The 14,641-nt window shown below is 41.1% G+C and overlaps 1 protein-coding gene across 1 annotated transcript; it reads left to right on the forward strand.

The window, feature by feature from the left end:
- The first annotated feature begins 6,785 nt into the window (after positions 1–6,785).
- ZNF239 (zinc finger protein 239) lies at positions 6,786–12,038 on the forward strand. Its single transcript, XM_055425201.2, has one exon. The coding sequence runs from the start codon at positions 6,811–6,813 to the stop codon at positions 8,020–8,022; it is 1,212 nt and encodes a 403-aa protein (XP_055281176.2). The 5' UTR covers positions 6,786–6,810; the 3' UTR covers positions 8,023–12,038.
- The last annotated feature ends 2,603 nt before the right edge of the window (positions 12,039–14,641 follow it).

The following is a 14,641-nucleotide window of genomic DNA, read 5'->3' on the forward strand; positions in this document are numbered from 1 at the left end:
AGAGTGGGGTTGCTGGACTCTGTTCAGAGGAAGCTGCACAGAGCTATGATGCTGGAGAACTACAGCCACTTGGTCTCAGTGGGTAAGAACGTGAACTTGAATACCAGTGCCGTGGAGTCTCTGTTTCTTCAGTTTTAAATATCGATGGGGCCCCAGGAGCTACAGTTGAGGAATCACTTTCTTAATTTCTTTTTGGCAGAAAAGGATGTTTTTGATTATTGTAAGCACCTAAAGAACTCTGTGGGTGTATGCTTGGTCATGTCCCACTTTTTGTGACCCCATGGTCTGTAGCTTGCCAGGCTCCTCTGTCCGTGGAATTTTCCAGGCAAGAATACTGGAGTGGGTTGCCATTTCCTGCCCCAGGGTATCTTCCTGACCCAGGGGTCGAACCCGTGTCTCTGGCATCTCCTGCATTGGCAGGTGAGTTCTTCACCACTGCGTCACCTGGAAAGCCCTAAAGAACTTTTACTTGGTGAGAACTGGAGAATGGTAGCCTTACTTGGAGAACTGTACAAGAAACTGTATGTGGTCCATCCTTTATAAGCCAGAGTTTGAGACTCCTTTTTTTTTTTTGCACAGTCACCCACACCTGTGTGTCTCAGATGTGCTCTCTCAGTTGGAGCAAGTTGCGGATTATAGTATAATGGAGAATTCTTCATGCCCATTACCTTTAGTTGCTGGTGTAGAGCCTCTAAACTCCCCCCTCACTTTCAGACCCTTTCAAGCTCTACTTTTATTACAGAGCATTATTCTCTGCTGCCCCATGATCACCCTCCTTTCCAGCTAAGCCTGTTTTCCTGAGGTCCTCCATGCTTCCTTGCTCTGGGGCCCTTGATTACCATGCTCTGGTTTCTCGTTAATTCTGTCTGTTAAGATTTTATTTGAAGTACTTTACCTGTGTGAGATCTTTGACCACCCCTCCCATTCAATCTCCTTCTCTTTTCCTTTTTTTTTTTTTTTTGTTAATTTTATCTATCTTTGGCTGTGCTGGGTCTTCATTGCTGTGTGCCAGCTTTTCTCTAGTTGCAAAGAGCAGGGACTACTCTTCATTGCGGTGAGTAGGCTTCTCATCGCCGTGGCTTCTCTTGTTGTGGAGCACAGGCCCTAGAGCACGTGGGCTCATTAGTTGTGGTGGTGGCTTAGTTGCTCCATGGCACGTGGAATCTTCCTGGACTGGAGATCAAACCTGTATCACCTGCATTGGCAGGCAGATTCATATCCACTGTACCAAACAAGGAAATCCTCAATCTCCTTCTTTTCTCGGAACTTTCAATTTATATCTCACAGGTTCAGACCTGATTACATATTTTTTTGTATACTTTTATTTTAACCATTAGATCTGCAAGTCTGATTTATTTTCTTTGGTTCCAGACAGGTTTCTGGAGGGAAAGCAATGTATCTAATACTCCACTGCTTTATGAACATGTGTGTGTGTGAGTCGCTCAGTCGTGTCCAACTCTTTGCAACCCCATGCACTATAGCTCTCCAGGCTCCTCTGCCCATGGAATTCTCCAGGCAAGAATACTGGAGTAGGTTGCCATTCCCTTCGCCAGAGGATCTTGCCGACCCAGGGATCGAACCCAGGTCTCCCCCATTGCAGGCAGATTCTTTACAGTCTGAGCCACCAGGGAATCAAGATTTAAAAATTGACTGCTGTGGAGTTTAGCAGCAAAGAAATATGTCTTATAGTCTTGTAAAAGAGACATAATAGTAAACACAGTATGTTACTGTGAATTCATTAAGTCCTGTGAAGGATGGAGAATTCTGTTCTGGGAGAATGAGGGCATGGGATGGGATGAGAGTGATAAATGTATTGTTGAGAGGTTCAAGGAAAGCCTCTGAAGGGATGTTTAAACTGAGACCTAAAGCGTTAATGGGCATTAAACAGGTGACTGGGTAGGGGAAGAATGTTCCAGGCAAGAGAATAGTTCACGAGAAGACCCAGACACCTAAAAGAAGGAGTGTGGCTAGAATACAGGAAGCATCTGGGAAGAATAGAGTGGGGGTTGATTCATTTGTGGCATTGAAGGCATTGGTAAAAAAATGTGAATTTGTGTTGAGTTCAGTGGGAAGCCACTGGGACAATAAAATGCTATGAACTGATTTACCCAGTATCACTGGGACTGCTTGATAGAGACTGGTTTGCAGAGAGGCAAAAGTAAAGGTAGGATCTATACTTAGAATTCTGATCATTCGCTGTCACAAGCTGTCTGCAGTGAATAAATCTTGTGCAAGTAGCACTCACAACTGTGCCAAGAAATCTGAAGAATAAAACTCCCAAGCTGGACTGTTGAGTGCATACATTTGTGATTTTGACACATAATTGTTAAAATGTCCTTCTTAAGGGGTGATACCAGTTTACATTCACAAGCAACATGTGTCAGCTGGCTTTGGGTTTTTAACCAGTGTTAACAGGTAGTTTTAATTTTAATTTATTATGATATACTGCTATTTTTTCAGTTTATCAATATTTTATTTTTTGTATTCATTATTTCCCCCAACATGCCCATCATCCCAAGAGTCTATGTCAGAGTCACACAGTTATTAATACTTACATTGCTTTGACTTCATAACTCTTGTTCCTGCAGTCAAATAGTACACATAGATTACAATTCCTTTTTTTGTTTTTTCCCTTTCCTACAACTAATTTTTGCTTTTCAAAATATATTTTATTTGATGTTTTTCCCTTTCCATTCTGTTTCTAGAGCATTTTGGTTGATTTGGTTAATTACTGTTTTCTTTTATATATCAACAGTTGATTCAGCTTGTCTATTTTACTGATTTCTTAATGCTCACTGCTATTTCTTATATGTCATCTTTTTCTTAATTTAAAAATTTTTACTACAGTACACTGCTGAATAATTGTTTCAGTGATTTTCTAAATCTTTTCTTACCTGAAAAAGTGTCTAGCCAGTCTACTGATTGACTTGGGTATGAGACAGAAGGCTAATTTTATAGTCAGTTTACTTCCTAAATTAGAAGATATTGCTCATTTATCTTCAGGTATACAATACTGCTGTTCTGTAGTTTACTGTCAATATAATTCTCATTTGTACTTGCACATAATTTGCCTTTTCTGTCTAGATGATTTTAGCATTTTCTGGGGTTGGTTTTTTTTTAGTTTTTTTTTGTTTCTTTGAAGTCGTGAGGTTTCACAGACAATTTCTAATATTTAGTGAACCCTGACTCCTGAAAACTAAGAAATTTTTTTCCCTGTTAATTCTTTGATCATTTCTTTCTCTTCATTCTACCTCTACTATATTCATCGAATTCACACAAGATAGTTTTTTATCATTCCATCTGTCTACCTTTACTTTGCATTCCTTGAGTACCCCCTCAGTCTTCATTTTAGGTGGATATTCATTTAGCTATTCAACCCATCTAGATTGCAGACCTTAATTCAGACTGTCTGACAGTAGCTATGACACAGATTGCTTGATCATTTTAACCTTGGTTCTTCCAGTGTAGAATGAGTGTCCTAATAGTTTTTCTCACCTAGGATCATGCATCTGCTGTCTGAGTGTTCCAGATGAGGACAGTAAATCTTAAATGCTGGATGGCATCACCAACTCAATGAACATGAGTTTAAGCAAACTCTGGGAAATAGTGAAGGACAGGGAAGCCTGGCGTGCTGCAGTCCTTGGGTCATAAAGAGACAAAAACAACTCGGTGTCTGAAAAACAAGTCTCAAATATTATGATTATCATTGTTTTCAATCTTTTATTAATTTAGAAAAATTCTAATTATTCTTTTTAGCAGTGTGTTTATATTTTATTATTAAAAAGAAGTCGCTTAGTCGTGTCCGACTCTTTGTGACCCCATGGTCTGTAGCCTACCAGGCTTCTCTGTCCATGGGATTTTCCAGGCAAGAGTACTGGAGTGGGTTGCTATTTCCTTCTCCAATTTTATTATTAGATCGTAGTTTTTTTAGATGTGATATCCCCTCAGAATTCTCTGGGATTTTCATTATGAACCTTTTAAATTCTGTTACCTCTGTTTACTGTTTCATGAGTTTGCACCTGTCTTTATTGATGTTACTTTCTACCTTCTTGTTTGTTGCCTTATGTTTATTGTCTCTTTTTTTTCAAAAGTCTTATGTTCGCAGCATGATACTGGAGTGTACCACCCTCAGCTGATGCTCAGTTCTTTTTTGGTGCATGTGTATTCAGCTTACAGGGGACACCTCTGCTGACTGGGCTTGGGATGAATCTAATAAGAATCCAGATGGTGAGTGATGTAAACCCTTTTTTTGAGATTGCCTCTTAAGGCCAGTATGTTATCTGGGACATGCCCGGCTTCAGTTTCCAGCTCTGGGATGTCCTTCTTGTCAGAAATTCCACCTCACGGATTAGCTTGAGGCTTTATCATGGGCACATGTGGAGTTGGTTGCTTCTTTTTGTACCTCAGCCCTGTCATTATGCAGGTTTGGCATTACCTCAACTTATGCTGCTGTCTTCAGCCCAAATCATACTATTAGGAGTCCTTTTTGCAAACAGTTTGTTTCTGAAGCTTTATATGGGGCGACTGCCCTTAACCTCCTAGTTTTTCATTTTTTTGTGAGGAAGAGGGTAGTTGGGACAGTGGCGCTGCTAATGGCAACAACTAGTCAAGATATTAGAAATGTCCAACATGATATAATATACCTATTTCCAGAATAAACCTCTCTTACTTCAGAATAGTTGATTCTGAGCTTGGAATTTTAATTTCTTGGACTTCTTCAGACGTTCTCCTACTTCTTCAGGAGCCTTTTTCTGTACATAATTTGAGCTGTGCGTTTGTTTTTTGTTTGTTTGTTTCCCCATTAGACCTCATCCATCTGCACTTTATCACAAGGAGTTCCCTAGCAATTTTATTATAGTAATGGCAGTCTTTCTTTTTTTTCCAAGACCGTTGTGGATTTTCTTATTTTGGTCATTTCAGTGTAATATAAGGATCTTAACCCTAATTGTTTTGACTAACATTCATGGGGTCGCGGAGAGTTGGACACGACTGAGCAACTGAACTGAACTGAACTGAACATACATACTACAGATCTTCCTTAACTTATAGTTGGGTTATATCCCCATAAACTCATTGTAAATTGAAAAACACTTTTAAGTCAAAAATGCCTTTAATACACCTAATCTACTTAACATCGTAGCTTAGCCTAACCTGCCTTAATTATGCTCAGAACATTTACACTGACCTACAGTTGGGCAAAATCATCTAACACAAAGCCTGTTTTATAATTGTGTTGAATATCTTATGCAGTTCATTGAATACTGTACTGAAAGTGAAAGATAGAACGGTTGTAAGCATACTGTTTGGAGCTGCAGCTGCTGCCATTGCCCAGCATCATGAGGGAGGTTTATCCAGCATATTGCTATCCCAGGAAAAGACCAAAATTCAAAGCCTTATCACTGTCACACCACCATAAAGTCGAAAATTTGTAAGTGAAGCCATCGTAAGTCAGGGACCATCTATAGTGAGTCTAAAATCTATATTCCCTTACAGTTCTCTCCCAGGAGCTCCAGACCCACATGTTTCACTTACTGAACAGAATATTCCACCAGCACCACAAATTTAAAAAGTCATATTCCAAGTTTGTTTTCTGTCCCCCTTCCCTACTCTAGCCTTGGAGATTAAGAGCCCCTTCTTACGATATAGTAACCCATACCGAGTCACTCATTCAAGGGACTTGAGAGTCATGCTTGGGGCCTTCTTTCCCTTTTGAGTTGAGTCAGTCATCATGTGATTTAGAACAAATCTCTCCCTTTCTCTCCACAACCATCCTTCTCATTACTCTTCTGATTTGCTACAGCAGCTCTCTCTCTACCTTTAAGTCTTACTCATTTATGATGGTTTTTATAATCACAGAGTCATTCACTCACAACTGTAATCCTTAATAGCTTTACATGGCTGAGGAGATCTCTTAACTACACACCGAGCCCTTTGTTCCGGTTCTTGTCTTCCTCTCCAGGCATAGTCTTTACCACTGTTACCTGTTTTATTTCCTTCACAAGAAACTACTTATACTTTTCCAGAACATGTCATATTTTCTCTCCACATTCCACTTTTTTTTCCCTTACATTGCTCCCAGAAATCTTCCCCAAGGTTTGAGTCAACTGCCCCTCCCTCCCTCTGTGTTCCCATGAACACAGAGCATTTAAATGGCATTATTGTTGACCTATGTCTTTCTTCCCAGTAGATTCTAGCTTATCAAGCAAAAGGATTTGTATTTTTTTCTTTGTATCCCAAGCACTTATTAAAGTCGAGTACTTCATTTTATTTTAATTGACATTTAATTGGTAAAATGGAATGAAATATTTATTGTGGGATAACAAGGATATGTGATTCATAGCCTTCTACAAGGCTAGGGTACAAATACTTTCATTGGCAGTACTTAAAAGCAGAGACAAGATTTCTAAATGTCTTGTGTACCCAAGCCCTCTCCCTTCCTGACATTAACCCAAATGATATAAGTATAAGGACAAGACAACTTTTTGCTAGTTACCTTAGGCAGCTCTGAAATCTTGAATTTGTTATCACTGAATTCCCTTTGTTTCCTAGGAGACTTGAGTGAAAATTTTGTGGAAAATGAAGATAAAGTACTTACGTTATCAATTACCTCAAGAGCTTTCCTGCTGGCAAATTTTGGAAGAGGTGGCTTAGTACAGTAATGAGGAGTCAGAATTGTGAATATTCACAGCGAGGTGTAAGTAACCCTGAACTGGATCTTTCTACTTGTCAGAAGTGGAGAAAAGTATCTTCTCATATTTCCAGGAACCACAAACAGTGTGGTGACTCTTCAGAGTGATGATTTAAAAAAACATGGAGAGTGAAGAATATTCATCTTTGAAAGTCCCAATCCAAATGGCCACCCAGGACTCCTCATTCTGTAAGAATGAGCCCCAGGATCCTCAGGAAAGCGAAAGTCTGTTTGTAACTGAAGAAAGCACTGAGAGGAAACTGACAGGAGGAAGAAGTCCTCCCATTGAGCATTGTTCAGAGAACCTTCAAGATAAACTTGTGGCTGATGTAAAAGAAGTGGTCTTGCCATTATTCAAAGGGGAGACAGTTCGCCATATTGGCCAGCTGAAAGAATCCTTGGAGCCCTTTGACTATAACCACAAAGACATTTGTGGTTGGAAATCCCGGGTGGCCAGTCATCGTCAACAGAGAGCTCGTACAAAGAAGCCCTGTAGCCATCAAGACTGTGGGAAAACATGTACTGCCAGCCCAGGTGGTCACCCTGGTGAAAAAATCCGCCCTTCAGAGAAAGTGTACAGATGTAGTCAGTGTGGTAGGGACTTCAGTGAGCGCTCAGAGCTAGTCCTTCATCAGAGGGACCACACCGAAGAAAAGCCCTACAGATGTGATCAGTGTGGGAAGGGCTTCACAAGGAGCTCCAGTCTCCTCATCCACCGTGAAGTCCACGCAGATGAGAAGCCTTATAAGTGCGATAAGTGTGGGAAGGGCTTCACCAGGAGTTCAAGTCTGCTCATTCATCATTCAGTCCACACAGGTGAGAAGCCTTATAAATGCGACAAGTGTGGGAAGGGCTTTACTCAGAGCTCCAAACTGCACATCCATCAGCGAGTGCACACCGGCGAGAAGCCCTACGAGTGTGGGGAGTGTGGTATGAGCTTCAGTCAGCGCTCCAACCTGCACATCCACCAGCGCATCCACACAGGGGAGAGGCCCTATAAGTGTGGGGAGTGCGGAAAGGGCTTCAGTCAGAGTTCAAACCTTCACATCCACCGCTCTTCACACACGGGGGAGAAGCCTTACCAGTGCTACCAGTGCGGGAAGGGCTTCAGCCAGAGCTCAGACCTCCGCATCCACCTGAGAGTCCACACTGGGGAGAAGCCCTATCACTGTGGCAAGTGTGGGAAGGGCTTCAGCCAGAGCTCCAAACTCCTCATCCACCAGAGAGTCCACACTGGAGAGAAGCCCTATGAGTGCAACAAATGTGGGAAGGGCTTCAGCCAGAGCTCCAACCTCCACATACACCAGCGGGTCCACAGGAAAGATCCTCATTAAATGAGGTCTTCAATCACATGCTCTTACTCCAAAGACTTCAGTGTTTCTAACATCACTCTTACTTTCACATTCTCAGGATATAGTAAGAGTATTCAGATATGGTCATTCACTTAATATATTTAGGTACCAAGCACTTTGTTATGCTACACAGTGAATTGATTGTTCTTGTTGCTCAGATGGGTAGAGTGAAAACGTCCGTACTTTGCCATTCAGCCAGTGTTATTAGAGTTATATATCCTACCCAGCATTTCTAAGTGCAAGAACCTTATATTTGTCTAGGCAGAACATGTTTCCTTTGTTCATACTCTCTGAGAATTGAACATTGGCTTTCTCTTCAAATCGTGTGCCTTGTGTTTTTCGTATTTCCTTCCAGCCCTGGGTAGCCCTCTTTAAATTATGATTGCACAATATGTTTTAATATTTGCTATAACCCCCAAAAGTCATTTGATTTTGCAGCATTGTTACTAAGCCAAACTTCGGTCTTCTTGGCCAAGCAGAGTAAAGCCAATCTACTGACACTGGGTTGTAAAGGAAGTGCACCATTTATTGCAGGGCACCAAAGGAGTCCAAACAGCTAGTGCTCATCAGACCCAAACTGATGGCTTTCAAGGAAACATAAGGTGAGGAACAAGGAACTGTGGGGTGCATAATCAGCTCATGGACGTTCTTCTCATTGATTAATGGTAAGGCAATTAGGAGTCAACATCATCAGCCTTCTGTTTCTAACTCATCTGGGGTCTGCTTGCTTGTGGGCAGCAAACAATTAACTTCTTGCATCTGGTGGCAGTTTCAGTATCTACAAAACAGCTCAAAGGACATGGCTCAGAATATTATCTATATTGGGGAGGAATTACAGGTCCTTGCTTCACTTAATGGCTAAACTATTATTATTTTGTTTTGCTTGGTTTATTTCCTTTCTTTCTGCATTTTCTCTCTTCTCTGATTAAATTTACACTTTGGAACTTGGGAAAGGCTTGGAGAGTATGTTTTGAGACGACAAGGCTTAAAATATGCACTGTATTACACATAATTCAATTGGGTTGTGGAGCTAGGAAACAGAGGGTTAAGGATCATCTCCTAGAAGTTAAAACAAAAAGCTTGTAAAATAGTTGAGAGAAAATTGATTGTTTTTTAGTGAATACATAAGTAAAACAGAAGTTACTATTCAATAAACTAATTGCATCCCTGATTTTCTAAACAATGACTGATTCCCCAAGTGGTGCTTAAAAGGTTCCCTCAGTTCAGTTCAGTCACTCAGTCATGTACTCTTCGCAACCCCATGAATCACGCTCCCTAGTCAGCTATATTTTATTCACCAGTGACTAGTATCCATACATGAAAAAATGATGGGGGAAATATAGATGCAATATTTATTACCTTGAGGAGGTGGGGTTATAACCGGTACATCCTGATCAAAGGTAACCTGAAGCAGTTAACTGGACATGGATAACAGGAAAGTGACATGTTAAATTTAGAGGAAATGTTGCTAATGTCTAATAAGAAATGGAGGAAGGTGACAGATTAAGACTTGCTTTCCTTCAAGAGATAATCCCAGAATATTTGACTCCAACTCAGAGGAGCCCACTGGAGAAGGCAATGGCACCCCACTCCAGTGCTCTTGCCTGGAAAATCCCATGGACAGAGAAGCCTGGTGGGCTGCAGTCCATGGGGTCGCTAAGAGTCAGACAAGACTGAGGGACTTCACTTTCACTTTTCACTTTCATGCATTGGAGAAGGAAATGGCAACCCACTCCAGTGTTCTTGCCTGGAGAATCCCAGGGACAGGGGAGCCTGGTGGGCTGCCGTCTATGGGATTGCACAAAGTCGGACACAACTGAAGCAACTCAGCAGCACCAGCAGAGGAGCCCACATAGAATGATGAGGGTAGTGACTGAGCATCTGGACTTTGGCATTGCATAATACCCTCACTAGTTTGGATACCATAAGATGGTATGACAATTGACATGATTCTGCTTTGGTGATCTCTAGAATTATAAATCCCTCCCAGTTCCTCCTGACCTCATAAGATTATAAGTGAACATCTCTTCTGGATTTGACTCTTGTTTGTCACATATGTCTTCTAATTGGCTGATATATATAATCTGTTTGGGACTTAGAGCCAAATATAATCATAAGAATCCATGTGTAGTGAGTCCAGAGAGTAGATCTAAAGTCCAAGTCTCAAATGGTTATACACTAACCTGTTTTCCAGGTCTCCTTTTATACATACCTTAATTTAGCAATGTTTTTTAACTCTGTTTAGCTTTTATTTTTCTCTTTTAAGCATTCAGTTCAGTTCAGTCACTCAGTTGTGACCAACTCTTTGCGACCCCATGAATCACAGCACGCCAGGCCTCCCTGTCCATCACCAACTCCCGGAGTTCACTCAGACTCATGTCCATCGAGTTGGTGATGCCATCCAGCCATCTCATCCTCTGTCGTCCCCTTCTCCCCCTGCCCCCCAATCCCTCCCAGCATCAGAGTCTTTTCCAGTGAGTCAACTCTTCGCATGAGGTGGCCAAAGTATTGGAGTTTCAGCTTTAGCATCAGAAGCATTAGCTTTCTTAATACAATTGAAATGTGGTCAGAGTCCTTGGGAAGCATTTTGCTGATTGTGGTAAGGAAGCTTGGAGGGAAAGTCAGAAAAAGGAACTTGTGCATGAAAATGCAGGAAAAGGAGCCTTCCTGATGGCTCAGTGATAAGAGAATCCACCTGCCAATGCAGGGGACATAAGTTCAATCCCTGATCTGAAAATATCCCACATGGCTTGGACCAACTAAGCCTGTGCTCTAGAGCCCAGGAGCCCCAACTACTGAGCCCACAACTATTGAAGCCTGCATGCCCTATTGCCTGTGTTCTTCAAGAGAAGCCACAGCAAATGAGAAACCTTTGAACTGTAACTGGAGAGTAGCCCCTACTCACTGCAACTAGAGAAAAGCCTACGCAGCAACGAAGACCCAGCACAGACAAAAATAAAATTATTTGAAAAGAAAATGCAGGAAGAACAACAGGGCATGTCTCACATTTCATCAAGTCCTGAAGATGCCATAGATTGACAAAGAGAAAACACTTTGTTAATTTTTAAGACATCCCAACTTCAGACGTGAAAATGAAAAAAGAAAACGTGTTGCAAAATGGTTCTTTTTCAGAATTCAAGGGTTGTCCTAAGATTGATCTTTTACTGGTACCTGAACAAAGACCTTTGGAAAATCTCAATAATTGTATTTGATCGATAATTCCATCACAAATTTGGCAAAGAATCTAGGTTATAGATTAAATTCTTAAAATTCTTACCTACTCAGTAGGTGCTGTTTACTTTCTATATGGATTGTTTAAGATCTTAAGGTTAAAATACTGGTGAATATATTATCACTACTTACAGTTACACTTCTAAATTATAATCTTTTAACCCATTGACAGCCAGAGTTAGGGGATAAAAAGAAACAGGGTACTTCCCTGGTGATCCAGTGGTTAAGAATCTGCCCACCAATGCAGGGGACAGGGTTTGATCCCTGGTCTGGGAAGATTCCACATGCCGAGATGCAGTTAAGCGCATATACCACAACTACTGAAGTCTACTCTCTCTCAAGCCTGTGCCCTGCAACAAGAAAAGCCACCACAACTAGAGAAAGACTGTGCAGCAACAAAGACCCAGCACAGCCAGAAAGAAATTTGGAAGTTCACATTTGCAGCTTCATGACCTTTCTTACTGTACTTTTATTGGCAAAAAGGGGTCATAACTGAGCGTTAAGGCAAGGTAGGTAATGAGAGCCAGGGAAAGTCCAAAGCAACATGCCCAAAGTAGTTGTGAGGGTAAAACTGGCATTGGAGTGGTACCTGAGAGTAGGTGAGAGTTGGACTGTGAAGAAAGCTGATCGCTGAAGAATTGATGCTTTTGAACTGTGGTGTTGGAGAAGATTCTTGAGAGTCCCTTGGACTGCAAGGAGATCCAACCAGTCCATTCTAAAGGAGATCAATCCTGGGTGTTCATTGGAAGGACTGATGCTAAAGCTGAAACTCCAATACTTTGACCACCTCAAGCGAAGAATTGACTCACTGGAAAAGACTGATGCTGGGAGGGATTGGGGGCAGGAGGAGAAGGGGACGAGAGAGAATGAAATGGCTGGATGGCATCACCAACTCGATGGACATGAGTTTGGGTGAATTCCGGGAGTTGGTGATGGACAGGGATGCCTGGCGTGCTGTGATTCATGGGGTCACAAAGAGACGGACACGACTGAGCAACTCAACTGAACTGAACTGAGAGTAGGTGATACTGACAAGCAGGTTCAAGACATAGAGCTGGGAAAAGCTAATACATAGGGAGTGTGTGGTAGCTGATTCCAGCCGCTACAGAAATCATTCAGGGTTTGGTCAGCTAAGCAAAAGGGTAAGGGGAAAGGACTAGAAAATGTGCTGTGTTGAACATCTCTCTGGACAGCAATAAAATGCTAGAAACTTTTTACATTTATAAAATCACAGCAATGAAGAGAACAAGAGAAAAACCACCAGTAAACAGGAGGTCTCGATAAAAATTTGAAATATGAAGGACAACTATTGTATCAGAGCAGAAGCAGGGGCCATTTATACTGTTTATATTAAGGACAAAAAGGAACCAGTTTGGCTACAGGCTCAGAAATGCGTAATACTCTGAACATGAGACATGAAAGGGAAAGCAGTGAACTTGCTGCTCAGTTGTATTGGGGACATTCCCCTCTTTCCAAACACACTTGTCCTCCTCCCCTAACCCATGTGCATTATCAACTGGGACCTACTCTCCAGCAAAAGATGAGAAATTTCTTCTCTGGAGAAATCAAATGGCCCTTAGAGACAGACCTGCATTGTACTTGTGTGCGTCCAACAGGAAAACAGTTATCTTCTAGCTCCAATACATTTAAAACAGAGCTTCAAAATGCATGAAATAAATACAAAATTGAAATAGCTGTAGGCAAATTATCAATCTCAACACTTGGGTAATTGATAGCACAAATGGACAGAAAATCAGTTAAGATATAAGATTATCAACTAACTTGACTAACATTTATAGAATACTCCAACAACAGCATAATACACATTCTTTCCAAGTGCACGTGTTATGGGCAAAAAAAGTTGCAAACAATTTAAAAGAATGGAAATCATACAAGATACACTCTGACCAGAATAGAATTTAATTAGAAATTGCTAACAGAAAGATATCTGTAGAGTTGCCAAACATTTGGAAGTTAGTGACTCGCAGAGAGTCGGATGTGACTGAGCGACTGAACTGAACTGAACTGAACTGAAATAAGCCATGGGATAAAGAGAAAATGACAATGAAAATCCGAAAATATTTTGAACTGAATGAATATAACAATGTGTGGGATGTGGCTAAAGTAGCATAAAATTTTATTAATTACACCAATAAATCCAACAACTTAGTTGAAATAGAAAAAGTTGTTGAAATACAAGCTACCAAAGCTCACTCAAGAAGAAAGAGAAAACTGAATAGCTCTACTAACAATTTGTAGCTGACAAGCTTCCCACACAAAGTACAGGCCAGATGGTACAAGTGAATTCTACCAAACATTTATGGAAGACATAGTAACAATTCTATATGAACTCTTCTAGGAATAAACCCATTCCAACTTATTTTAGGAGCCAACATTGCCTACATACCAAAGCCAAAGAGGTCTGCAAGACCACAGTCTTGCATCACCTAGAAACGAACTGACTGAATTCTCCTTCAGCACAAAGTGCTGCTTCCCTGAGGAGCAATTGCAGGCAGCTGGTTGCACCCATTTCCCATAGTCACTGAAAGATTATTTACTGTGATACCTACAGGAAGATTAGGAAAGAAACTTTTTTTTAGGATTCTTACTGTCTTATGAGGAATTAGCATGATGATTTATTAGCATGATGATTTCTTTAAGGGCCAACACAAATCATGTAACAACATTTGCATTTTTGCTATGACTAAGAAAATGCAGACAAACTGGGTCAACAGTAGCACAGAATAGTAACAGCATAGAATCTGCATATTTCTGCATATTACTTCATCCTGGTACTGATGTGTTCCTGTATATTATCTTTGAAGTTGGTTTTCTTCTATTTCTGTATTTCCATTGTAACTTACTAACCCTAAAAAGTCTCACATAAGACACTAATTGGAGGAAAAGAATAACTCACTTAAGATTTGTTATTTTCTGTGGGATCAAGGACACTACATGTAGAGAACTACAAGAGTGAGGCTGGAGGAGAAAGAATAGATCACAAGGGATCTGCTCTGCCCTGCATTTCCTGGTTCTCTTACCTATACGCTCCATACACTAGTTAGATGAAATATCCTCCTGTAGAACATCTGTTGGTCCTTAAATACCTTGGCAGTAGTTTCTCACTCTTTTGATAAGAAACTAGGTTTGACTCACGGAGAAGGCAATGGCAAGCCACTCCAGTACTCTTGCCTAAAAAATCCCATGGATGGAGGAGCCTGGTAGGCTGCAGTCCGTGGGGTCGCTATGGGTCGGACACGACTGAGCGACTTCACTTTCACTTTTCACTTTCACACATTGGAGAAGGAAATGGCAACCCACTCCAGTGTTCTTGCCTGGAGAATCCCAGGGAAGGGGGAGCCTGGTGGGC

Source organism: Moschus berezovskii, chromosome 12 (genome assembly GCF_049115385.1).
Source record: "Moschus berezovskii isolate FMDL1 chromosome 12, NW_MosBer_1.0, whole genome shotgun sequence".
NCBI lineage: Eukaryota > Metazoa > Chordata > Mammalia > Artiodactyla > Moschidae > Moschus > Moschus berezovskii.

Excerpts from the sequence above, each read along its gene's own strand:
- ZNF239 (XM_055425201.2), top strand. The coding sequence starts at position 6,811 with ATGGAGAGTGAAGAATATTCATCTTTGAAAGTCCCAATCCAAATGGCC.